Source organism: Delphinapterus leucas, chromosome 6 (genome assembly GCF_059928025.1).
Source record: "Delphinapterus leucas isolate spDelLeu-1000000601 "Yukka" chromosome 6, BTC_Dleu_Yukka2, whole genome shotgun sequence".
NCBI classification, from domain to species: domain Eukaryota; kingdom Metazoa; phylum Chordata; class Mammalia; order Artiodactyla; family Monodontidae; genus Delphinapterus; species Delphinapterus leucas.
The window spans coordinates 69,315,973-69,342,417 of NC_143134.1; the positions used below are offsets into that span (position 1 = coordinate 69,315,973).

The 26,445-nt window shown below is 41.5% G+C and overlaps 1 protein-coding gene across 5 annotated transcripts in view; it reads right to left on the reverse strand.

Annotated features, from left to right (window-relative positions):
* The window catches only part of PDCD1LG2 (programmed cell death 1 ligand 2), a 132,289-nt gene that overhangs the window by 39,096 nt on the left and 66,748 nt on the right, over nt 1-26,445 (reverse strand). For all 5 annotated transcript variants that reach the window (XM_089912532.1, XM_089912529.1, XM_022573654.3 and 2 more), the window contains 3 exons: nt 17,431-17,697; nt 9,725-9,862; nt 5,085-5,134 (listed from right to left, as the gene is read on the reverse strand). In XM_089912532.1, coding sequence (XP_089768658.1) covers nt 5,085-5,134; nt 9,725-9,862; nt 17,431-17,697 — 455 coding nt within the window. The remainder of the gene's footprint in view (nt 1-5,084; nt 5,135-9,724; nt 9,863-17,430; nt 17,698-26,445) is intronic.

The following is a 26,445-nucleotide window of genomic DNA, read 5'->3' on the forward strand; positions in this document are numbered from 1 at the left end:
AGCGCATTCCAGGCAGAAGATACAACATGAGCAAAGGCACAGAGGTAGGAATGAGCTTGGCATGGGAACAGGAGAGGGAGAAGGATGCCCTGAAAAGCCATGCAAAGGAGTTTAGATCTAGTCTAGAGACAGGAGACTGGCATGATGATGAAAACAGTGGAGGGGGAATCGGACCTCACAGAGTGTGCCGGCTCCACTCAAGGGGACTTTCCAAAGCTATCTGTACATTTTAAAATGTCTCACTGGGAGTTGGTAAGGAAACAAGATATTAGATAAGTCAAATCTATTTCATGTCATCTCTTCATTTTACTGAGAAGTAATTTCCAAAAACTGTAGTTTGATTTTATCAAGTAACATTTGACTACAAGTTTGTTTTTCTTTCCCCCTCTAGATCTACTCAGATATTCTTTATTTCAAAATATATAAAGTGGCAGAGTCTGATGCCACAGACGTTCTTTTGTTGCTGAAAGGTTGAGAGGCAGTGAGCTGAGAAAAAAATCCTGCTGAAATATACAAAAAACCCTAAATAGTTAGTCTGCATGAAAATCTGGGGTGGCAGCTACATGGATGAGCAGGTATTAGACAGAGCCCTGGTCATTTGGACAACTCCAATGACCAGAAAATAGATGGCCACATACTTCTATTTTTAAAGGCTCTGAGAGGTCTGATAACTTGACTTATTCCAGGCAAAATATTCCCCTCAACTCCTGATGCCATGATGGTTAATTTTATATGTCAATTTGCCTAGACTAATGTGCCCAGTTTGGTGAAATGTTAGTCTACATGTTGCTGTGAAGGTGTTTTGTAGATGTGATTAACATTTACCGTCAACTGACTTTTTTTTTTTTAAGATTTTTTTGATGTAGACCAATTTTTTTTTTTTTTTTTTGCGGTACACGGGCCTCTCACTGTTGTGGCCTCTCCTGTTGTGGAGCACAGGCTCCGGACATGCAGGCTCAGCGGCCACGGCTCATGGGCCCAGCCACTCCGTGGCATGTGGGATCTTCCCGGACCAGGTCACGAACCCACGTCCCCTGCATCGGCAGGCGGACTCTCAACCACAGTGCCACCAGGGAACCCCTGATGTGGACCATTTTTAAGGTCTTTATTGAATTTGTTGCAATATTGCTTCTGTTTTTATGTTTTGGTTTTTTTGGCCCTGAGGCATGTGGGACCTTAGCTCCCTGGGATCAAACCCACACCCCCTGCATTGGAAGACAAAGTCTTTAACCACTTGGACCGCCAGGGAAGTCCCTACTGTCCACTGACTTTAAATAAAGCAGATTACCTTCCATAATGTGGATGAGCCTCATTCAAACAGTTGAAGACCTTGAGAGCAACAACTGAGGTTTCTCAGAGAAGAAGGAATTCTGCCTCAATACTGTAATGTAGAAATCCTACCTGAGTCCCCAGCCTGCTGGCCTGACCTATAGATCTGGGACTCAATATTGCACCTTCAGCTCTTACCTGAGTTCCCAGCCTGCCAGCCCGCCCTACAGATTTCATACTTTTTGGTCTCCTAGTGGTTCTGTGTTCTGTTTCTCTGGAGAAGCCTGAAGTACCCCTCACCCCCAACAACACGTACCAAGTTTTCTTGGCTGTCCAAACACTGGGCCCCAGACCTAGCCTCTTCCTATTTCTCAAATCAGTATCTCCATGTCTGGCTCCCTCTTCTTCCCAGGGGATATTATCCAAAGCATTAAATCCATTCTAAATAAAGAGTTAATAACTGATGAACAACTTTTTAGGGAGGAAATTAAAAAGCATCTACTGAAAATCTAACACATTGGTATTTGTCTTGACAAAACCATAAAACATTATGCTAAGTAAAAATGAGTAATTTGTTCCTTTAATACTTCATCACTAGTGATCATCAGTCAAGTTCTACATTTTATGCAGCTCTAAACATGATTACAAAGACTTGGATCAATCTGAAAATAACTCTGAATGCAACTGAAACATGTAGAACACAAAATAATGTCATGTATGTATGTACATGACAAAGATGAATGGAAATACAGATAAACGCATAATTGTTTTTTTTTTTAATATATTGTCAAGGACCATGACTTTTCCCACCCCACACCCAAGGCAGACATTATTCATTCATCAATCACCACACTTTCCATCTAGAAATAGTCTCCCAAACCATCCTTATCTCTGCTCTAGGCATTCCCTGCACCTGACATGAGGGCTGTTTGCCCTTCTGGATTTGGTCCAACTTTCTCAATTTACAGATGACAAAACTGAAGCACAGAGAGGGGGCAGATCTTACCTAAGGTTGTGTAGCTAGCTCACAGAAAAACTTAAATCTATATGTCTTGACTTTTAATTGTGACCTCTTTTTTTATAAAAATAAATATTTCAGGCATAAAATAAAGTATAGAGAATAATGTAACGAACATCTGTATAACCACTACCCAGTTTGAGGTTAACTTTGATGTTTATCACTTCCATACTATTTTTGTACTTTTATATCACATGACTGTTTCCCATAAACACTACTTAGGGGTTGTTTGCATGTGTTTTTTGTTTTTTGTTTTTTTTTTGCGGTACGCGGGCCTCTCACTGCTGTGGCCTCTCCCGTTGCGGAGCACAGGCTCTGGACGCGCAGGCTCAGCGGCCATGGCTCACGGGCCCAGCCGCTCCACAGCATGCGGGATCTTCCTGGACCGGGGCACAAACCCATGTCCCCTGCATCGGCAGGCGGACTCTCAACCACTGCGCCACCAGGGAAGCCCTATTTGCATGTTTTTAAACTCTCTGTCATTGGTAATATGCTATCTGTATCTGTCTTTCCTCTCCAAATTATATTGTTCAGATTTATTCATCTCAAAAATAGTTTTGGCACAGTTTTGGTGCTTTCATTTTAATTACTGTCTAGTCTTCCTATTCATCTTTTCTCCTATTGATGCATATTTGATTATTTCTAATTTGTTGCTATTATAAGTAATAGTACCGTGTGCATTCCTATGTGTGTCTTCTATGATGTATATCTAAGTGGTCCTGACTTATTTACACTGTACCACATACTCTCAGGTAAGTGCCAAGGAGGGGTGAGGGAGAAAGAGGAGAAGCATCACTCTCTCACCTCCCTGACTCTCCCTTCCTCCAGGTTAAAAGGTAGAGACTGTGACTATATATAATTGTGGAGGGGCGGGGGGCCGGGCAGGGGGAGGAAGGAATTAGTCCCATTTCTTTAACTTGATTTTTGATCAAGATAGTTACTCTATTTTGAATTTCAGACACCATTAAAAGAGGGTTTGAAATTTTTCTGTTTATAAGGAGCTGTACTGGTTAAAAATGACTGTGATACACTGTTAATCCAAAGGAGTCACTTTATAACAGTGCAACATGCAGACCATGTGGCAGGCCATAGGATAGACATTTAGGTTGGCAGCAAGCCTTTGAGTGTTCAGTTCTCCAAATAGGTGTTTCTGCTTTCATTACTCAGATCCTAGGCTCTTTCCTGACAATATTTTCTCTCTAGGAAAGAGCTTGAAAACTGGTCATTGACAGGCTCAATTAGCCTACGGGCACATTTTATTTAGTTTGTTTGGTATTTGAAATACTTTCAGCCAGCATTTAGTAATTAGGTTGTTTTTATATAAAAATATGGATTTCCATCTTCTCAGGCAATGTTAGTCTAGTGCTAAATTGACAGGGAATATACTCTCCAATTTCTTGAAATCCCTCCCCCACTCCCTATCAGGTTATACTAGACAGTGTTTACTCATTTCATCACCTGCCTGGCCCTAGTAGGCACCTGAGTTTATTACCTCTGTGCTCAGGACTTCCACTATGCTTTCTTCCTTATGCTGAGCCATTGAAGGAGTCGCTTATACACTCTGACCTCGTGAAATTCAGACAAATATTGGACCTCTCCCATGGAAACTCACATGTAGACCAAGCAGATCAATTTATAGGAATATAGGATTTTTGTTTCTCAAGAAATGAATGTTTCTATCAGGGCTGCCAGTGTTGATCTGAAAGTTTTCTGAGTCAAGAAAATCTTGTTGCTGATTCAGAAAAGCTCAGGGTAACAGTCCGGCCTAAGCTGCAATTCTTTCCTGGTGCTGTGCCCAGGGATGCGTATACAGTCACAGGATGTAGTTTCAAGAATCGCTTTCAGGGAAGTGGTGGAGACAGGGAGGGTGCAGGAGCCTCTTTTCATTTCATTCTTTTAAGTTTTATTTTGTGCTTCTAAGCTGCCATGTCTGATGCATAAGCCAGATACAGACCCTGGTATCTGAAGGTTTTCTAGGGTTATTTTCACAATTGGTCCCTCTGGAAATTTGGGGATATATTCAACAGCATTTGAAAATGAACAGTTCTGAATATTCTGACTAGCCGATACATAGTTAATTAGAAATTTCTATGAATTGCCTATCATTATTTTGGTGACTCATAAACTTGTGTGTCACACCATGTGATCCCTAGATTGCAGGGAAAGGCAGCTTTCCCAAGAAAGCCAGAAATACCCATTTTACAATGAGACCCAGGCCTGTTGGTCCCCAACATACCACTTCCCCAGGGTCTAAGCTTTTCATCCAAAGAGCCTGAATGATTTCAGCAATCCTACTTCTTCTAACCTCCAGATCACATCCTCTCTCTTCCACAAAGTCCAGCTCCATGCCTGTCAACCTCATGACATACTTCTACATCCCCAGCAATGCCCCTGACACACAGCCCCCAACAGTGTACTTAACAACTGTTGCAAAAAGATCAGCTGTTGATTGTGCCACAGTTGAATATCTTCTCCTTACTGTTAAATTTAACCATGCATCTAATTTTGTGAGCCCAGATGTCCTGTGCCTTATTTTCTAGGGGTGCTTAGGAATACAGACAGACGAAAGGCTACAGAGTTGTTCTGTGGCTATACAAGACACCATCTTGTTCTCCAAGAAAGGTATGGAACAACACAGGGTTGCAAGAAAAACGGGCTAAAAATACCACTTAACAGGAAGATTCTGCGCGAGCCTAAACTATTCAGTTGCCCTTGGTGCATTAATAGAGGTTATTTCTTAATTCACGCTGGGAGAGGAAAGGGGGTGAAAAAGAAAAGGAAAATCATGATTACTTACAGCTCTGTCCACTTCCCTCCTTACCGTGGTGACATATCTTTTTGTTGTGCCTGAAAAAGAAAAAAATCCAGGGATGGGTTAAGATTAATGAGGAAATAGTTCTGTTTATAGGTTAAACAATGGCAGAACAAAAAGTAACTTCAAATAAATCCACATATAGAAGTCCAAATGTCCACCGTGGTTTGAGACCTCAGGCTGAATATGACGAAAAACCATACTCTTAGGAGAAAATTGTGAAGAAAGAAGGCCCCCACTTACTTTCCATTCTGTTGTCTGCCTCTGGCCCCCAGGTACTCAGAGGCTGAGGGGCTGCTAATTTGGGTATTCAGCCCAGGAAATGTCTCCGAAATTATCTCTCCCTGTTCTGCTTTAGTCCTGAATACCACTTCCTTCCTGTCTTCCCTAAACAGAGCAGATGGTCTGACCAATTAATTTACTCTAAGGTATAAATGACATACTTGTTCAAAGTAATTCCTGGGGCAGAAGCACAAGTTCACATGATGGGACGCTGCTGACCACTGTTTCCCTGGTTTCATCTCTTTCTCAACCGCTGATTTCACATGTTCCCTCCCACTCTGATTTTCTTCCAGGGCTTGATGCCCATGTCCTACAGTTGCCTGGGCTCCTGAACTCAATCCATCCCTAATTCTGCTTTTGCTCTGTACATCAGATTCTTTGTAACTCCCTCATAACCATCCTGACCTTGGCCTGGACTTAGAGGGCTTCTATCCCACACGGCAATCTCCTCCAAGAGTGTTTGTATTTGAAAGGAGCCCAATGGTTAGCCTATAGAAATTGCCCTTGAATGTTGGAGATCGAGTGAAGGTCTCTAATGCCTGAGGTCAGTGCTGCCATTCTCTGTGGTTCTCATGCAAGCATTAGCCAGCATATTTGGCCTTTGGTTTAAATCCCTGCAAAGTCCTGGCTCAGTCTTTTAGGGCAGTGCCACTCAAAATGTGGTCCATGGGCTGGTACCAGTGGGTGAACTGATTGTTAACAGTCTATGATGAGATAGATATAAAAATCAAGTATAAACATTTAGAAACTTTTATAGAAATTCTTTTAATATGTTTTGTTTTTTAATGATCATATTTATTGAAATATATTATATTTATTGAAATATCATATTATATTTATTGAATCCAGTAGAAATTGGAAATACTGCTCTATCCCATAGAGTAGCTACTAGCCACATGTGACTATTGAACACCTACAATATGTGAGCACTTAAAATATGACCAGGGACTTGAATTTTTATTTAATTTAAATAACGACATACGGCTACATTGTACAGAGCAGGTTAGCATACATATCTGCACATGGGAGGTTAAATGTCTAAAATTTTGTTTAACGTCTATATATGCCAGGTAATGTTTTAGACACTGGACATATACTGATGAATAAGAGAAACACAGTCCCTGAACTCAGGAAATTTAAAGATTAGCAGATGAAGCAGAACTTGACATTGTTTTTGTAATAGAAGGCCAACTTCTTTTCTGGAACACAGCAAGTCACCCTGCAGCCGTAAACTATTGAATGGTTCCTCTTAAGTGGAGATGGTAAACAGAACCCTGTATGGACTGTCAGCAGCCTCCCTATACACCTTGGTGTGCAGAGCTGGTTGCTGAGACATAGGTGGGTAAACCTATTTAGGAGCCAAAGAGCCTTCTGGGTGGACCTGTTTATTTTACTCTGATAGATTTAGAAGTTTGGGACAGCAATGTCGCCAAGAGGAACTCAAGATAAGGCAGTTAGGACTGATGTCCCAGGCTCAATATAAAGGCTGAGCGCAGAAGAGGCTGGCTGGGCACAGCTGCTGTTAAGGCAGGAAGCCCCTTCTGCCACACCAGCCCATGAGAATCTTGCTTTAGGAGCAATGGCAGAACGTGTGAGGGGAGCCAGAAGAGTTGCCATCCTGCATCACTCTGGTCTGTGTGGGGATCTGGACTGGCAAGGGTACCTTTGTGTGGTAGACAGAGATACCCAGAGGGAACAGAGATGTTGCACGGCAGTAGAAACAGCTGCAGCTCAAAACCAGTGCCCTCTGGTGAACTGACCTAGCTCCCCAGTAGCCTTCCTGCCTGTTTTGAAGCAGCACTGACCCTGGGGGCTAAGCAAGCCTCCTGACAGTCTGTGGGAGGTGGGGAAGTACATACTGTAAGAGGGAGACACTTGACTTCTTGCTGAGGTAGGCAGGTGGGTACTTGAGGATTTGGAAAATTAAAAGGGATGCAATTCCATTTATAGCCCAAGCTATTAAAACAGGCCTTAAGTATGTAATGTGTGCTGAGTGCATTGAAAGGAGAAGTAGGTGCTATGGAAATATCTAACAAGGGGATTTGAAGTAATGGGTGTCATGAGGGAGTAGAGTCAGGGGTGGGAGTAGAATCAGGGAAGGCTTGATGAAGTGACAGCTTAGCTAAGATTCAAAGGATGACTCCAACTCAGGTGGACAAAGAAAAGAAAGTATTTTAGAAGGAGTGAATATTATATGAGAAAACTCAGAATTGCAAGAATGAGATACCTCTGTGGACCAGACAATACTGTACGGCTAGAGCTTGGAAAACGAGGGTACAAAGCCGAGATGTGAGTCATAGGACCAGGGACTTGTTGGGACTTCACCCAGCGAGCAGTGAGAAGCCATGGAAGAGCTGTGAGCAGAGAAGACATGGTAGATTTGAGAATTTAAACGCCTGTTCTAGCTAAATTGAAAATAGACCACACTGGAGGCAGGAGTGGGTGCAGGGAGACAAGTAGGAGGGTTCTGCCCTAGTCCAGGTTGAACCACAGTCGTGGCAGTGAGGTTGGATCAGTAAGCTGGAAAATGTTGTTCTCATATTGCTTCCTGCAACAGATGGAAAAAACACCTCAAAGAAGTTGAGTGATTCGTACAAGATCATAGAACCAATATGTGGGAGCACCAGGTCCAGACCTAGCTTCTGTCACTGGTTTAAAGCTCTATCCAGAGTACCAGAACTTCTCAAGCTTCTTCTGTGACATGAGTTTGTCTACATGGCAAATGCATTTCCACACGTGTATCTGTTTACTCCCTTGCAAGAAAGCAGATCCCAAAGCACAAGAGTTAGAGAGGGGGTTATTACATAGGCAACGGTGATTTCACTCTGGTTCATTAAAAACAGAAAAGGAATCATTTGAAAATGTATTCACTTACCTCTTATTAGTAACAAATCTCTCCCACTCCAGTTGGTGCCTGAGACTTGCACCCAGCTTGAAGCTACTGATAGCTTCACTTACTCTTGAGATTGGGATGGGGGATGAGGGGAGGATTCCTTTTTTCTGCTCTATCTTTAAGGAATGTTGCTCCATTTCATTTTCCCAAAGAGAGTAGGGGCAGAAGACTCTGCTGCTCATTTCTGAGGTGACTAATGGGCTCTCAGGTCCCAGGTCTGGAACCTTGGTTATAAAGTTGTTTCTGAGAGGTACGTATGAGGGAGGTAATGAAAGAATGCAGAAGGTAAGATTCTGATGAGCTGCATCTGTCATGACTCTCTGAGGTCATAGATTTGCAGAAGTGATTCTGTTTAGTCAAAGTTCTTTGGGGCAAGACCCTGTAATTCCTCCTTTATGGTGAATTGCCCTTCCCCTCTACTTCTATCCCCCCTCTCTCTCTCTCCCCACCCCATTTTTCCTCCTTTCCTCCCTCCCTTCTTCCCTTCTTCCTTCCTCCCCACCCCCCCTCTTTCTTTTCACAATAGTTCTTGGATGCTGGATTCCATAGTAGAGGGTTTTGTGGTTAATACCCAAGCTAATGCACACATAGGACAAAGGAAAAATTATGACAATATTTCACGGCAGATGAGACTATAGAAGTTAGACTGTAGACGTAGGATAACAATCACCTAAAAGCCCCCCAATTCTCAAATAGTGACCATTCCAAATTCCTACTGAATTACTCCCAGATGCATTTTCCTTTTCTATAGGCCATGTTTAGATTCTGGGAGGAGCTCACTGGGTGCTGACAAAGGAATAGTTTTAGAAAGCATCAGATAGGCCTGCAGGTATTCTGGCATGGGTTCAAAGGCCACAGGCATGCTCTGTCCCAGCTGTCACAATAGAATAGGAATGGGTTGGTGAGCATGTGACAGGGTGAGGAGACCTCAGGTTACCACCAATCATGTGCTTTCCCTACCCCCAGATGGCCTCATACTTTTTTCCTTTCCTTACCCAACCAGAAGATTCAGATTCTTGTGGGAAGGAGGAGGGCTCAGCCCAGCTCAGACCCAGAATGGAGAAAGGAGGAATGAGAACTAAAGGAATCCTCATAAAGGATCCTGGCATTCTCCCACGAGTGAACTCTGACCACATACTCAACTGTACTGCGAAAATAACACTGATCTCACGAGGCTAATGACATTTTCTTGGCTCAAAGATCACAGCAAACAATTTCGGCCACAGGAACAAAACATTCCTTTAAAAATATTCAGTGTAAAGATTCCAGCTCACTGAAGACTGGAGCCATTTTTTTCTGGGGGAAAAATCATCAGGAAAAGCCCAAAGCAATTCATAAGCCCTGCGTGGACTTAGTTTGAAGCTGGGCAGCTGTAGGCCAGTGAGGCCAAGCAGAGCCTCACACTGCAGATACCCAGTCCACTAGGTTACCATGAATGAAACTCACTTACCTTTTCCAGAATAAAACTTTTGGTAGAGCCGTTTTCTTAGGACTATCATTGTGGCTATGAACATTAAAGCAATGATGAAGGAGAGGATGAAAATATGAAGCAGTGAAGATGGAGGGGTCTCGGGGGATTCCAGATTACCTGGAGGAAAGAAGAGCACCAGAATCCCATTACATGTTAGCTTAGAGGTAAACCAACAAGTTGGCCAAATGACTGGGTTATAACCAACATGGCCAACTTGCACTGAGCATTTACTCCATGCCAGGTACTGTCCTATGAATGCTGTATGTATATGAATGCTGTATATATATGAATGCTGTATGTATATGAATGTTGTATGTATTAGCTCTTTTTCACAACCACCCTATGAGGCAGGCTCTACTATGACCCTCATTTTACTGATGAAGGGAGTGAGGCACAGAGGCCTTTCCCAAAGTTATACAGTAAGTGACATAGCTGAGATATAATCCAGGCTGCCTGGTTCCAGATCCCATGCTTTTCATCATTCTGATACACCTATCATATTAAGTCTTCCTTCCTTCTTTCTTTCTCTCTTTCTTTCTTTTTTCTTTTTCTTTCTTTCCTTTCTTTCTTTCCTTCCTTCTTTCTTTCTCCCTTTCTCCCTTCTTTCCTTCCTTCCTTCCTTTTTTCTTCTTTCTTTCCCTTCTTTCTCTCTCTCTCTCCTTCTCTCCTCCTTCATCATCTCTCTTTTTCCAGTAGGATAGTCCCTCAGTCCAAATATGTCTCCTCACTCCACCGTCAAGCACTCATGGTGCTTAGAATTTTTACCATCAGTTATTCAATCTCCAGGATTAACAGGATCCTTCTGAAAAAAAAGAATATCATACCTTAGCATGAATCACTACAACTAGCCCTTTTCCTTATCTCAGCTAATCAAGGTCTGACAGTAAGGAAAAGATGAATTAGTAGAGAGGTGGATGAGAAGAGTAATTTTGGAGGTTGGGGGAAAGCCTTGTAAAGGAGAGCTCTGGTTAGAATGAGGGCTGCAGACTGACAAAGGGCAGGCCTGGAAGGGCGTCCACTATAGGGAGATGGAAGGGTACCCAGGGTAAACTGTGCCCTTTCCAAAAGGCTGAATTTTGCCTCATGGAGTAACTCATAAAGAATAAACATAACAGGGAATTCCCTGGAGGCCCAGTGGTTAGGAGTGTGCGCTCTCACTGCTGAGGGCCCAGTTCAATCCCTGGTTGGGGAGCTAAAATCCCACAAGCTGTGTGGCGTGGCCAAAAGAGAAAAAAGAACATAACAGCCTGGTCGAGGAAAAACCTGGCAAAACTGCTCATGAGGAAGGGCTCAGTCCTGCCAACTGCCCTCCCCCTCCCCTATCATAGTGCTGTCTGAGAATCACAGACAGTTTTAGCTGAGAAGGGATCAGATATCATTTAATGTGAGGCCTTCATTTTACAGTTGAGGAAGTAAGGCTCTGAGATGCTAAATTATCTATAGGGTCATCACTGCTAAGTAAGTGACAAAGCCAGGATTGCAAACCTAGATCTGTCTGATCCAAAGCTCAGGCCCCACAGATATTTGTCTCTATCCTAAGATTGTGGTGAACATTAAGAAAAAAAAAAGCATTAAGAAGTCTGGTTCATCTACACATTGGATAATCCATATATAAAAATTTTAACTGAGGTATAATTGTCATATAACATTATATTAGTTTCATGTATACAACATAATGATTTGATATTTGTATATACTGTGACTGATCACCACAATACGTCTAGTTAACCTCCCTTACCATACATAACCCATAGTAATTAATATCTTCTAGGAAATGCTGATTAAGCACTTGCTACATGTAGCACCATAAGTCAAGGAGTTCTCACTGTCCCCACAACAGGAGAGGCCCCTACTTCAGTGCCTTTATGCAAACCCTTGTCCTGGGCAGGTTCCCTCATAGTCCCTTCCACACACAAACTCTACTTATTCCTGAAGACTTTCTAACATTGAACATCCAACAGGACATCAGTCTGCTTAGATTGTAAGTATCTGAAGTGCAAAGATTTTCTCTAAGTCATCTCTGAATCCCCTATAGAGCCAGGCGCCAGCTACATGAAAGGTGTCAATAAGGATCTGTTGGGCTGAATTGACCATCTGTTTATCTAGTCTACCTTGCTCAATCTTCCTTGTCATTAGTTACCTTGTGGCAGACTGCTGCATATCCCTTAAATCCATTCTCCATTTCTTCTCTAGTATTATTTAGGGATTAGCTGGACACATGGCTTCTCTGAGACTACATTTCCAAGCCTCCCCTGCAGTTAGGTGTGGCCAGCCACGTGAACTAAGTTCAGGACTAGAGAATGGGTCTTTTGAGTCTTGGCCTTCAAACACTGAATGTGTCTCTCTTCCTTTCTGAAGGCTGAAACATGAATGTGGCAGTGATCCAGCTTTGACAGTTCCGCAGGGGTAACATCCTGGAGAATGCCAGAGCAACAAGATGGGAAGAACCTGGATTATTGAATGACTTTATGGAATATAGTGACTTACCTGCTCTGAACCACCTTCTATCTCTGACTGTGACATCAGAGAGAAATATACTCCTGTTTTATTTGAGTCACTGTATTTTGAGGTTACTTAGCCTATATCCTAATACATCTTCTTTTAGATTGTTTTATAGTAATTGCATGCTACTTAACAATGATGTCATGATGCAATGGGAAAAACATTGGATTTATCCTATCCACAGCCTCATGCACTCACAAGGAAGTCATGCCTCTCACTAAAGGTACCATACTTTTTTTCCTGTTTCATCCTTTCTGATTGCTAAGGACTTTACAAACATATTTCATTTAATCCTCACAATAACCCTATTAGATATCTACCATTATTTACCCTCATTCTACACATGAGAGGCTGAGCTCTAGGGTGGCACAGTCATATGTTCATGTTCTCAGAGCTAGTAGGCAGCAGAGAGGGGATTTGAAATTCAAGTCCATCTGACTTTAGAGCCCATGCTCCTGACCACTGCCAGAGAGTCACTTCCAAGTCTCCTGGGAGAACTTCTCTGCCAGCCCTACAAGGGTCTTGTTATAATTATTTCCTGTGTTCCAATCTCATTACATTTCCTAATGAAAATGCAACACTGCCTTAGTGGAAGGAACCCTGTTTCAAAGGGAAAATGGTCTCATTGCTCCTTCATTTCTGATTGAAAATTAGGATGTTCAGTCATCTATTCTAGAGCCACTGGAGCACCTCCCACCCCAGACTCTCACTGCTATATTTGTTTTATTCATTGACTTCTGGAGAAGCATGTTGTGGGTCACAGAAGTCAGCTGTGAGCTGCTCAACTTATGAGAATGAGTAGAAAGGGGACAGTCATAAGACAATTTAAAAATGCCTTTGTGAAAAAAAAATGCCTTTGTGAAACAGAAGCAAGAATGCCTTTGTGGGAGAATGTGTGACTTTGGTTATTTTGTTGCTATTTTGTTGGTGTTTGTATCACAAACTAGGGGATCATTTGACTGCTCTGATCTGGCTGTCCACACAGACTAGCAGCTGGGATGATGGGACTGGGGTCATCCAAGACTAAGTCTCCAACCCATTAATCTGACATTTATTGAGCACTTACCATGGGCAGAGCACTGAGGTTTTGCTTTAGTTTGGACATAAAGAAGACTCATGTGAACAATTAAAATACATGGAAAATAAAATACCAATGAAAGAGAAAACACAAGTACAGTCACAGGCAAACAAAGAAATGGTACAGGCAATAGGTTTTAGGATGCAAGATGAGGGAAAGATGCCTTGTACCCTGGAGTTACCTGAGCTGCCATGGAGAACTGGTGAAGAGGGCGAATAATGATATTTTATGTGGCAGAAACTACTGAGCAGAGAAGTCATGGTGATTGGAGAGGTACAAGCAGGTTCAGAGAGTACAGGGAAAGGAAGGGGAGCTGCCTGGAGCAGAGGATCCATGTCAGGGGATAGGATGAATATAGAGCTGGGAAGGATTCTCAACCTATCTCTAGAGACTGGTTGAAAATCTCTGACTACATTTCAAAGATTCCTCCATTCCCCTGCCAGCCACATTCATGAGTGGTATCCTAGGAGCTCCCAACCTCTGATGCAGACCCCACAGGTCTCTCCCACGATTGTTGACTATTCCATCAGCTCTGTTTTCTCCCCTGGAGAGAAGAGCCAGCTTACTTCATTCCTAACTTCTCACCACCTCAAGGCTTCCAGAAGAATGGTTAGTCTGCTCTTCCACCTCTCTACCAAGAAGAAAAAAATACTGATGTACTCAGTGATGTGAAGTGTAGATTCCAGTTATTTCCAAATTCATCTTACCCAGGCCCCTGTTTCCCAGCAAAGCTCCTTATATGTGTCATTCTAGAAAACCACATTTCATCCAAAGTATTGGCCAAAAATTAACCAGGCAGAAAATTCCACATAACAAAGGAGAGTTTACTAAACAATTCTTGGAAAAAAAAATTCCCCTGGGATTGTAATATATAAGACTCTAGACCTCTGGTACAAATTAGTTATAGCTCAAGTTTTATAAGGTGACAAGTCTGGTGGTCTTAGCTGTGATTTAAAAAAGAAGTAGAGAATATTGAAAGGTCCAAACTTGCCTAATTCACTATTTTCACTCAAAGTTGGCCCTAAAAATGGTAAGTTGCTAAATCCTTAGCATGAATCCTCTCCTTACTTCCTCACTTCATCATAATAACTTAGTTAGAAAGAAGCTGGGCTAACTTTAGCGCTGAAATTGGGTAGCCAAGTGTGGATAGCTGGGGAAGTGGGGAATTGGGGGTTTGAAGATGACAACGGAGCTGGCTGCCTCTGAAAACTATATCAGGGAGTATTCTTTTTTTGTAAAAAAGAGAAATGCTAGGAAATTAACGATGAGATGGGCATAGAGTCACTTCAAAGTTCTCAGTCTGGTCTGTGGATTGGTGCCAATCCATGATAAAATTTAATTTGAGATAGGGCAGGTATCTCTGGTGCCCCAACTCATATTCTGCCTGTCTTACCCCTGATTTCAGCTATGGCTGAATGTGGCTGAATGATGGATGGTTCTGTGCAGGTTCTAACTCACTTCCCCCAGACAGTCTTGCCTCAACCATGTGCTACTTTTATGCCAGGGCTCCCCCAATGCTGAAGGTTGGTCCCTTTCATCATTACTTCCAGTGACCCATTTGTAGAATTTTTGCTTCTCATCTCCACAAATTTAGGCTCCACTTAAAGGTCCAGCTTCCTAGTGGCAAGTACTTCTACCAAAGGATGCTGTACCAAGGGATATGTTCTATTGCATCTAGATACTGCCTAGTCAGCTTGAGCTCTACCCACTGTCAGACCAGCAGGCAAAGAAAAGAATCATTGCACTGGTAGAGTAATCAATCTTGATTACCAGGAAGAACTCAAATGCTGCTACATAATGGAGGCAAGGAAGACTATGTCTGGAACTCAGGGATCCACTGATTCTCTGAGTCTTGTTACTTCCATACCCACAATAACAATGAAAAGGCAATTGCAACAACTTCAGTCTGCTAAGGGCAAGGTGACTACGGGCTCATGTCTCTCAGGGTTGAAAGTCTGAGTCACCCCCAACCCCTATTTCTCTTCATCTTCCAGGCAAACAAACTATTCCATCTGAAATGCTGAGCAAGGGAAATCTAGAATGTATGGTGGATGAGAGAAATGACAAACATCACTTATGGCTTGGGATCAGTTGCAGCAGCAGGAGCTGTAACTTGTTCCATGAACTCTCGTATGTGCATCTTGTGCAGAGATTGTAGCTACTTCCCTGCCTGAAGGCTCGGAGACAGTGGACTTAATGTAGGGCATGAATGGAGGGATTTGAGCAGCACAAGGGATAGACTGTTGTAGTCCTGCCTCATTTCCTCTCAGCTTCACCTCTGATTTCAGCCACAGACTGGGTAGAATTCGGGGTGGGCCTTGACTCACTTCATGGTCAGTGATTCACCGCAAGTGGATACATTGCTTTCTGCCCTGGAATGACTTTGATGCTATAGATGCTGTGGGGAGCTCACTCAGCCCACATGCATGCATAGCTCACAGTAGAAGGCAGTTAACGCTCCTGGGGACAACTGTTAACCACTGGGGGTAAAAGCAGATTGATTAGTCCTTCCACCTGAAGCCCTTTGAGTAAACATCTTAGGAGATGATCTATGCACTTCTCAGGTGGTCCTTGAGTACTTAAGCTTCTATTGTCCACACCAACAACTTTGGTAATGCACCCTTCTATTTGCTTTTCCTTCTTTCCTGTCTTGATTTGCTAAACCTCTCACTTCTGCTCCCTGGGGTCATCACCTAAATACCTGCATGCCACACAAGTCCTTATCATGGGCTCTGTTTTATCTAACTAAGGTAAAGGGCAAATAGTGAAATATAATGACAACATAGCAAATCTTCTATAAAGTTAAATTTATCATAACTAGGGACTGTTCTTTACTTGGAGATTATATCCTTTATTGGTATGATAGCAGAATAATTACTCACCTCAAACATGTCCATGTTCTGAAACCTGTGAATGAGTTATCCTACACAGCAGAAAGATTTTGCAGATGTGATTATATTAAGGACCTTGAAATGTGAAAATTATCCTAAATTATCAGGTTGAGGTATGTATTGCGGGGAGGTATCTAATGTAATCACAAGGGTCCTTAAAAGGTGGAACAGGTGGCCCTTAAAAGGCAAGAGAGTTAAAGAAAGAGATGTGATGACAGAGGCAGAGATCTGAGTAATGCAATTGCTGGTGTTGAAGGCTGTAGGAAAGGTCCACGAGCCAAGGAATGCAGGTGGCCTCCAGAAGGCAGAAAAATCAAGAAAATGAATTCTCAGAGCCTGTGCAATCCTGTCAACACCTTGATTTGAGACCAGTGAAGCCGTTTTCAGACTTCTGACCTCCAAAAGAGTGAGGTTAAGCCCATGATGTTTGTGGAACAATAGGAAACTTATGTCTCTGGTGATAAAATGACCTGTCTCTTATGAAATGATTATGATACTAGATGTTAACTCTCTTATTTGGCAAATGAATGTTCTTGGCAGATAAAAGAATTGTCCGACTACCAAAATTGTCAGAAATTTTGCTGGTGCACGAAATTCTAAAGTATGGGATTCAGCATAGCCAGTGAAGGCTCTAAATGTTTATTTTAAGAGGTCAGTTTTCCTGGAAAACCCTAAAACCACTTGGCTGGCAGCAAAGCCAGCAAAGTAACATTCATACTGCTGACTCGTAGTACTGTGCCTGAATCACAATGATGAGCCTTTATGCTGGGTGTTTTCAGTTTCCTCTCTGGATCCATTCTCTCCACTCCAACACTCAGTTCTGAGCTCTGAGAGGTTGACTTTATGAACATGTCAGTGGAATTCCACCTGGGCTCTGCTAATGGGAAGCACCAGCAGGAGACTGGAGGGTGGGAGGAGAACGAGGCTGTGGTATCCATTCATCAGCTTCTGCTCTTTGGAGTTGATGCAGGTGGCAGCATCCCTGTACCGGAGGCCACAGCTCCCTCCTCCAGATTCCAGTAGCCTCTCCAGGGTGGTAATTGCTCCCCGACCTTTGAAGCCCCAGGTGTCCTGCACTACCTTTAGTACTTTCTCTAAATCCTAATCCCACCTTCATAAATAGTCCCTTTATTACACTGTCCTCAGATTACTCATTCTGAATGTGTCATCCATTTCTTGCCTGAACCCTGACTGGTAAGCTAGGCAGCTCTTACCTTGGTCAACGATGGCCGAAGTGAGTTCCTTCATATTGGCGTTCCAGAACACACAGCTGAAATTCCTGCCAGGGTGCGGCTTTAGGCGCAGAACGCTAGTGACCTGGTAGAGGCCTTCAGAGGTCTTGGTGTGGCTGGTGTTGGTAGGAACACTGATATTTGGCCAGGACACTTCTGCCAGGGGATAGCCTACAGCCTGGCAGGTGAGCTCTACTTCATCTGTCCCTGGGACCTTAAGATTGCGAGTGTTTATTTTCTTGTAGGAAGCTGGGCAAGAGAAGAAGAAAAAGAAATAAGTCTCTCTTTTCTGATTCCCGTAGATCTCTGTACTCAATGCCACGTGAAGTAAAATTATCATTATCAATATTAAGTACTAATAGTTTTAACTTGTTAAACATTTCCTATGTCCCAGATATCATGCTATTTCACATACATTGAATTATTTAATTTTTACAATACATCAAAACAGCATTGTTAATATACCCAACTTTTGTTGAAGGTAATTGAGGCTAGAGAGGTCGAGATTTCACTCAGAGGCACAGGGCTTTTAACTGGTGGAGCCAATTTATGAACACTCGAGGTTTGATTCCAAATCTCAATGGTGCTTTACCCTACCACAATCTGTGGCATCCTGTATTAATGTAAATTATCTTACAATTAGGGATTGGAGAAAAGAGAGGCTGGATAAACTAAATCACTAGATAACCCCCACATCTCACTTGATTTAGTACTTTTGCTAACACCTTCAGGAGAAAATTTTCTTTCCATGTCCTCCTTTCCTCTGTCCTCTTTAAGATTAGGAGGAGAAAAAATAAGGACCTAGAAATCTGTTGAAGGTCAGATTCATTGCCATCTTGGTCCCAGATGGTTCCATCTGGGTTTGTTTTTTTGTTTTTTAACACCTTTATTGGAATATAATTGCTTTATATTGCTGTGTTGGTTTCTGCTGTATAACAAAGTGAATCAGCTCTACCTATACTTACATCCCCATATCCCCTCCTTCTTGCATCTCCCTCCCACCCTCCCTATCCCACCCCTCTAGGTGGACAAAAAGCACCTACCTGGTCTCCCTGTGCTATGTGGCTTCTTCCCACTAGCTATCTATTTTACATTTGGTAGTGGCTATATGTCAATGCCACTCTTTCACTTCGTCCCAGCTTACCCTTTCCCCTCCCCGTGTTCTCAAGTCCATTCTCTACATCTGTGTCTTTAGTCCTGTCCTGTCCCTAGGTTCTTCAGAACAATTTTTTCTTTAGATTCCATATATATGTGCTAGCGTACGGTATTTGTCTTTCTCTTTCTGACTTACTTCACCCTGTATGACAGATTCTAGGTCCATCCACCTCACTACAAATAATTCAATTTCGTTTCCTTTTATGGCTGAGTAATATTCCATTGTATATATGTACCACATCTATTTTACCCATTCATCTGTCGATGGACACTTAGGTTGCTTCCATATCCTGGCTATTGGAAATAGTGCTGCAATGAACGTTGCGGTACATGACACGTTTTGAGTCATGGTTTTCTCAGGGTATATGCCCAGTAGTGGGATTGCTGGGTCATATGGTAGTTCTATTTTTAGTTTTTTAAGGAACCTCCATACTGTTCTCCATAGTGCCTGTACCAATTTCCATTCCCACTAACAGTGCAAGAAGGTTCCCTTTTCTCCACACCCTCTCCAGCATTTATTGTTTCTGGATTTTTTGATGATGGCCATTCTGACTGGTGTGAGGTGATACCTCATTGTAGTTTTGATTTTCATTTCTCTAATGATTAGTGATGTTGAGCATCCTTTCATGGGTTTGTTGGCAATCTGTATATCTTCTTTGGAGAAATGTCTACTTAGGTCTTCTGCCCATTTTTGGATTGGGCTGTTTGTTTATTTGATATTGAGCTCCATGAGCTGCTTGTATATTTTGGAGATTAATCCTTTGTCAGTTACTTCATTTGCAAATATTCTCTCCCATTCTGAGGATTGTCTTTTCATCTGGTTTATGGTTTCCTTTTCTGTGCAAAAGCTTTGAAGTTTCCTTAGGTCCCATTTGTTTCTTTTTGTTTTTATTTCCATTTCTCTATGAGGTGGGTCAAAAAAGGATCTTGCTGTGATTTATGTCAAATAGTGTTCTTCCTATGTTTTCCTCTAAGAGTTTTATAGTGTCTGGCCTTACATTTAGGTCTTTAATCCGTTTTGAGCTTTTTTTTGTGTATGGTGTTAGGGAGTGTTCTAATTTCATTATTTTACATACAGCTGTCCAGTTTTCCCAGCACAACTTATTGAAGAGGCTGTCTTTTCTCCATTGTACATCCTTACCTCCTTTGTCATAGATTAGTTGACCCTAGGTGCGTGGGTTTATCTCTGGGCTTTCTGTCCTGTTTTTTGATCTATATTTCTGTTTTTGTGCCAGTACCATACTGTCTTGATTACTGTAGCTTTGTAGTATAGTCTGAAGAACAGGCACCTGATTCCTCCAGCTCCATTTTTCTTTCTCAAGATTGCTTTTGCTTTTTGGGGTCTTTTGTGTTTCCATACAAATTGTGAAATATTTTGTTCTAGTTCTGTGAAAAATGACATTGGTAGTTTGATAGGGAGTGCACTGAATCTGTAGATTGCTTTGGGTAGTATAATCATTTTCACAATGCTGATTCTTCCAATCCAAGAACATGGTATATCTTTCCATCTGTTTGTATCACCTTTAAGTTCTTTAATCAGTGTCTTACAGTTTTCTGCTTACAGGTCTTTTGTCTTCTTAGGTAGATTTATTCCTAGGTATTTTATTCATTTTGTTGCAATGGTAAATGGAGTGTTTCCTTAATTTCTCTTTCAGATTTTTCATCATTAGTGTATAGGAATGCAAGAGATTTCTGTTCATTAATTTTGTATCCTGCTATTTTACCAAATTCATTGATTAGCTCTAGTAGTTTTCTGGTAGCATCTTTAGGATTCTCTATGTATACTATCATGTCATCTGCAAACAGTGACTGTTTTACTTCTTCTTTTCTGATTTGAATTCTTTTTATTTCTTTTTCTTCTCTGATTGCTGTGGTTAAAACTTCCACAACTATGTTGAATAATAGTGGTGAGAGCGGACAACCTTGTCTTGTTCCTGATCTTAGAGGAAATGGTTTCAGTTTTTCACCACTGAGAACGATGTTGGCTGTGGGTGTTTCATATATGGCCTTTATTATGTTGAGGTAGGTTCCCTCTATGCCTACTTTCTGGAGAGTTTTTATCTTAAATGGGTGTTGAATTTTGTCAAAAGCTTTTTCTGCATCAATTGAGATGATCATATGATTTTTATCCTTCAATTTGTAAATATGGTGTATCACAATGATTGATTTATGTATATTGAAGAATCCTTGCATTCCTGGGATAAACTCCACTTGATCATGGTGTATGATCCTTTTAATGTGCTGTTGCATTCTGTTTGCTAGTATTTTGTTGAGGATTTTTGCATCTATGTTCATCAGTGATACTGTCCTGTAGTTTTTGTGTGTGTGTGTGTGACATCTTTGGCTGGTTTTGGTATCAGGGTGATTGTGGCCTTGTAGAATGAGTTTGGAAGTGTTCCTCCCTCTACTATAGTTTGGAAGAGTTTGAGAAGGATAGGTGTTAGCTCTTCTCTAAATGTTTGATAGAATTCGCCTGTGAAGCTGTCTGGTCCTGGGCTTTTGTTTGTTGGATGATTTTTAATCACAGTTTCAATTGCAGTGCTTGTGATAGGTCTGTTTATATTTTCTATTTCTTCCTGATTCAGTCTTGGAAGGTTGTGCTTTTCCAAGAATTTGTTCATTTCTCCAGGTTGTCCATTTTATTGGCATAGAGTTGCTTGTAGTAATCTCTCATGATCCTTTGTATTTCTGCAGTGTCAGTTGTTACTTCTCCTTTTTCATTTCTAATTCTGTTGATTTGAGTCTTCTCCATTTTTTTCTTGATGAGTCTGGCTAATGGTTTATCAACTTTGTTTATCTTGTCAAAGAACTACCTTTTAGTTTTATTGATTTTTGCTATCATTTTCATCATTTCTTTTTCATTTATTTCTGATCTGATCTTTATGATTTCTTTCCTTCTGCTAACTTTGAGGTTTTTTTGTTCTTTTTTCTCTAATTGCTTTAGGTGTAAGGTTAGGTTGTTTATTTGAGATGTTTCTTGTTTCTTGAGGTAGGATTGTATTGCTATAAACTTCCCTCTTAGAACTGTTTTTGCTGCATCCCAGGTTTTGGGTCGTCGTGTTTTCATTGTCATTGTTTCTAGGTATTTTTTGATTTCCTCTTTGATTTCTTCAGTGATCTCTTGGTTATTTACTAGTGTATTGTTTAGCCTCCATGTGTTTGTATTTTTTACAGATTTTTTCCTGTAATTGATATCTAGTCTCATAGCACTGTGGTCAGAAAAGATACTTGATACGATTTCAATTTTCTTAAATGTACCGAGGCTTCATTTGTGACTCAAGATATGATCTATCCTGGAGACTGTTCCAGGAGCACTTGAGAAGATAGTGTATTCTGTTGTTTTTGGATGGAATGTCCTATAAATATCTATTAAGTCCGTCTTGTTTAATGTATCATTTAAAGCTTGTGTTTCCTTATTTATTTCCATTTTGGATGATCTGTCCATGGGTGAAAGTGGGGTGTTAACGTCCCCTACTATGAATGTGTTACTGTTGATTTCCCCTTTTATGGCTGTTAGTATTTGCCTTATGTACTGAGGTGCTCCTATGTTGGGTGCATAAATATTTACAATTGTTATATCTTCTTCCTGGATTGATCCCTTGATAATTCTCTAGTGTCCTTCTTTGTCTCTTGTAATAGTCTTTATTTTAAAGTCTCTTTTGTCTGATAGGAGAATTGCTACTCCAGCTTTCTTTTGATTTCCACTTTCATGGAATATCTTTTTCCATCCCCTCACTTTCAGTCTGTATGTGTACCTAGGTCTGAAGTGGGTCTCTTGTAGACAGCATATATACGGGTCTTGTTTTTGTAACCATTCAGGCAGTCTATGTCTTTTGGTTGGTGCATTTAATCCATTTATATTTAAGGTAGTTATCAATATGTATGTTCCTATTACCATTTTCTTAATTGTTTTGGGTTTGTTATTGTAGGTCTTTTCCTTCTCTTGTGTTTCCTGCCTAGAGAAGTTCCTTTAGCATTTGTTGTAAAGCAGGTTTGGTGGTGCTGAATTTTCTTAGCTTTTGCTTGTCTGTAAAGGTTTTAATTTCTCCGTCGAATTTGAATGAGATCCTTGCTGGGTAGAGTAATCTTGGTTGTAGGTTTTTTCTTTTCATGACTTTAAATATGTCCTGCCACTCCCTTCAGGCTTGCAGAGTTTCTGCTGAAAGATCAGCTCTTAATCTTATGGGGATTCCCTTGGATGTTATTTGTTGCTTTTCCCTTTCTACTTTCAATATTTTTTCTTTGTATTTAATTTTTGACAGTTTGAGTAATATGTGTCTTGGCGTGTTTCTCCTTGGATTTATCCTGTATGGGACTCTCTGAACTTCCTGGACTTGACTGACTATTTCCCCTCCCATGTTAGGGAAGTTTTCAACTGTAATCTCTTCACATATTTTCTCAGACCCTTTCTTTTATTCCTCTTCTCCTGGGATCCCTATAATTTGAATGTTGGTGCGTTTACTGTTGTCCCAGATGTCTCTGAGACTGTCCTCAATTCTTTTCATTCCTTTTTCTTTATTTTGCTCTGCAGTAGTTATTTCCACTCTTCTATCTTCCAGGTCACTTATCCATTCTTCTGCCTCAGTTATTCTGCTTTTGATTCCTTCTAGAGAGTTTTTTTTTTAATATATTTATTTATTTGGTTGCACCAGGTCCCAGTTGCAGCAGGCAGGCTCCTTAGTTGTGGCATGAGAACTCTTAGTTGCAGCATGCATGTGGGATCTAGTTCCCTGACCAGGGCTCGAACGCAGGCACCCTGCATTGGGAGCATGGAGTCTCGGCCACTGCGTCACCAGGGAAGTCCCTCTAGAGAGTTTTAAATTTCATTTATTGTGCTGTTTATCATTGTTTGTTTACTCTTTAGTTCTTCTAGGTCCTTGTTAAACGTTTATTTTATTTTCTCCATTCTATTTCCAAGATTTTGGATCATCTTTACTATCATTCCTCTGAATTCTTTTTCCGGTAAACTGCCTATTTCCTCTTCATTTGTTTGGTCAGGTGGGCTTTTACCTTGCTCCTTCATCTGCTGCATATTTCTCTGTCTTCTCATGTTGCTTAACTTACTGTGTTTGGGGTCTCCTTTTCGCAGGCTGCAAGTTCATAGTTCCTGTTGTTTTTGGTGTCTGCCCCCAGTGGGTAAGGTTGGTTCAGTGGATTGTGTAGGCTTCCCGGTGGAGGGGACTAGTGCCTGTGTTCTGGTGGATGAGGCTGGATCTTGTCTTTCTGGTGGGCAGGACCACATCTGGTGGTGTGTTTTGGGGTGTCTGTGAACTTATTATGATTTTAGGCAGCCTCTCTGCTAATGGGTGGGGTTGTGTCCCTGTCTTGCTAGTTGTTTGGCTTGTGGTGTCCAGCACTGGAGCTTGCTGGTCGTTGAGTGGAGCTGGGTCTTAGCATTGAGATGGAGATCTCTGGGAAAGCTCTCGCTGATTGATATTACATGGGGCTGGGAGGTCTCTGGTGGTCCCATGTCCTGAACTCGGCTCTCCCACCTCAGAGGTTCTAGCCTAACAGCCGGCAGGAGCACCAAGACCCTGTCAGCCACATGGCCAGTTACATGGGGAGTTTCTTGCCTTTTGGCAAGTCTGAGGTCTTCTGCCAGCGTTCAGTAGGTGTTCTGTAGGAGTTGTTCCACATGTAGATGTATTTTAGATATATTTTGGGGGGGAAGGTGATCTTCACATGTTACTCCTCCACCATCTCTAAGGTCCTCTGGGTTTGGTTTTTTTGTTTTTGCTTGTAGCTTCCTTTCTTATCTCTGGACACTTTAACTTAAAGATTTATGTTCATTCCTGCTAAAGATGGGGGTTGATGGCTTTTGAGCAAAGACCTGGAACACCTCTGGCAACACTTTGAAGATGAATGAGTTAATACATGTAAGTGCTCAGAAAAGGGCAGGAACACAGAAAGCACTTGATAAATGCTATTATTATTTTTAAAGACTTAGATTCTGCCTATAAATAGTCAAGAACTGAGTATATTTATACTTCTCCCTAACACACACACACACACACACACACACACACACACACACACACACCCTTCTGTGCAGTGGATGCTGAATGAATTGATCAGATATGTCTCCCTGCCCTCTAGAAAACTGAGATCTAAAATAGGCACAAGTGACATTGAGAGCACCAGGAAGACACAAGGGCAAATTTTCCAGTTATCTTAGATGATAGCTAAAAATAAATATTAACCACGTACGCAGATACCAGGGAGTATAAAAAGTAACCTGCTGATTTTTGGTGAAAGGAAGAGGGAGTGAGCACTAGCTCTCATCAGATAGGAAATACTTCTTTAAGAAAGAATTTCAATACAATCTTTGAAGTAAAGATGTATATATGGCACAGATATGATGAAACATTTTTCTGTTAAATTTTTGGGAGGAGTATAAATGAGCACAAACTGTGAAAAGTGATTTTATATTAAAATAATGCTAACAGCCATGTGGAAAATATCAAATATGTATGATTTACTAAGTGTTTTCTAGGTGCTGAGTTCATGCCCTGTGTTTTTACATTCTGTGGAGGTGAAAGGAAGATTCATTTCCCTCTCCACAATTTTTGCTTTTTGAGAACCTCCCTTGTGCATCTCTGTGTTATGAGTTGCTAATTTGATTAGTTATAGCCAAAGTCACTCACTGAGTCACGGGTCACTGGAGAGCAAGGTGACTGTGTCTTGAAGTGCTGCTTATAACCTGTGGCCTTCTCCTGAAGTTCCTTCCATGTCATTAAGAGTAGTTGCCCTGGCCTGCTGGCCTGCCTGCCTCAAAAATCTCTCACATCTTCCCCCACCCACAGTATTCCAGCTTCTGCTTGTGACTGGGTGGGTGGGGAAGATTTTCTTATCTATGAGTTTGGATGGATAACTTCAGGGACTGATGTGCAAACCTGGACTCAGTTTAAGACAAGGGAGCAAGAAACAAGAATTCCCTATTCTGAGTCATGTTCTCCAGTGCAAATTATCAGAGAATCTCCAAAGTGGGGAGAGGGGAAAGGGAAAGATTATGTGCTCATCCAGTTGTTAATTTAAAAAAATGGAGTTCATTTCCATTTGGCTACTGATTCCTCTGGGTATAGCTCACTTAGTCAAGAACTTAAAGAGGAGCAGGGGTGAGTAGCTCTAACTATTGACTCCAACTTCTTAATAAACCTTATCTTGCTTAAACCACCCAAGGACCTTAGGAGGTAGGAAAATTTCATATTCCAGTAATAAATAAGGAAACAGCTGGAATATGGGGTGGTTGGGGAGCTTTGAACTCATGTCCTTCATGGGTACAGTATTCTGAATTCTGCACTGGGATCATCACAAGAGGATGATTCTCTATGTAATCACAAAAGTCTAGGGATGAAGCAACATACATGGGAAGAGAGATATGTTTCCCAGGGGGACTTCAAAGTACCCAGAAGTAGAAGAAGATAAGAAGAATTAGGTTCTGAAGCAGCCTACTGAAGGTCTTGAAGTAGTTAGACTCACTAGTCTCCTTGGAGCCAATTTTGGTCTATCTCTAGCAATCCATCAGTATCCGAAGCATGCATTTTGAGTACTCACTTTATCTAATTTTATGTTATTTTATCTACACTTATTGTCCCTTCATTTGATGTCCTCTTATAATCATTTAATCCTATTCTGTTGTAGATTATTTCTGTAAGCTCTGGGGCTTTGGAGGGGCATAGAGTAGAATAAATGAATTCACAGGAGTAGTGTGTTACAGGTGAGGGTTTGGCCTGCTCCAGCAAGGTGGCTCAGGACAAGATGCTGGTCTTGGTTGCTGAGTTGGTAGGTGATTTCAGAGGTAGGAGGGCCATGAATCAGGATCTGGGCTGAGGCTTTGACTTG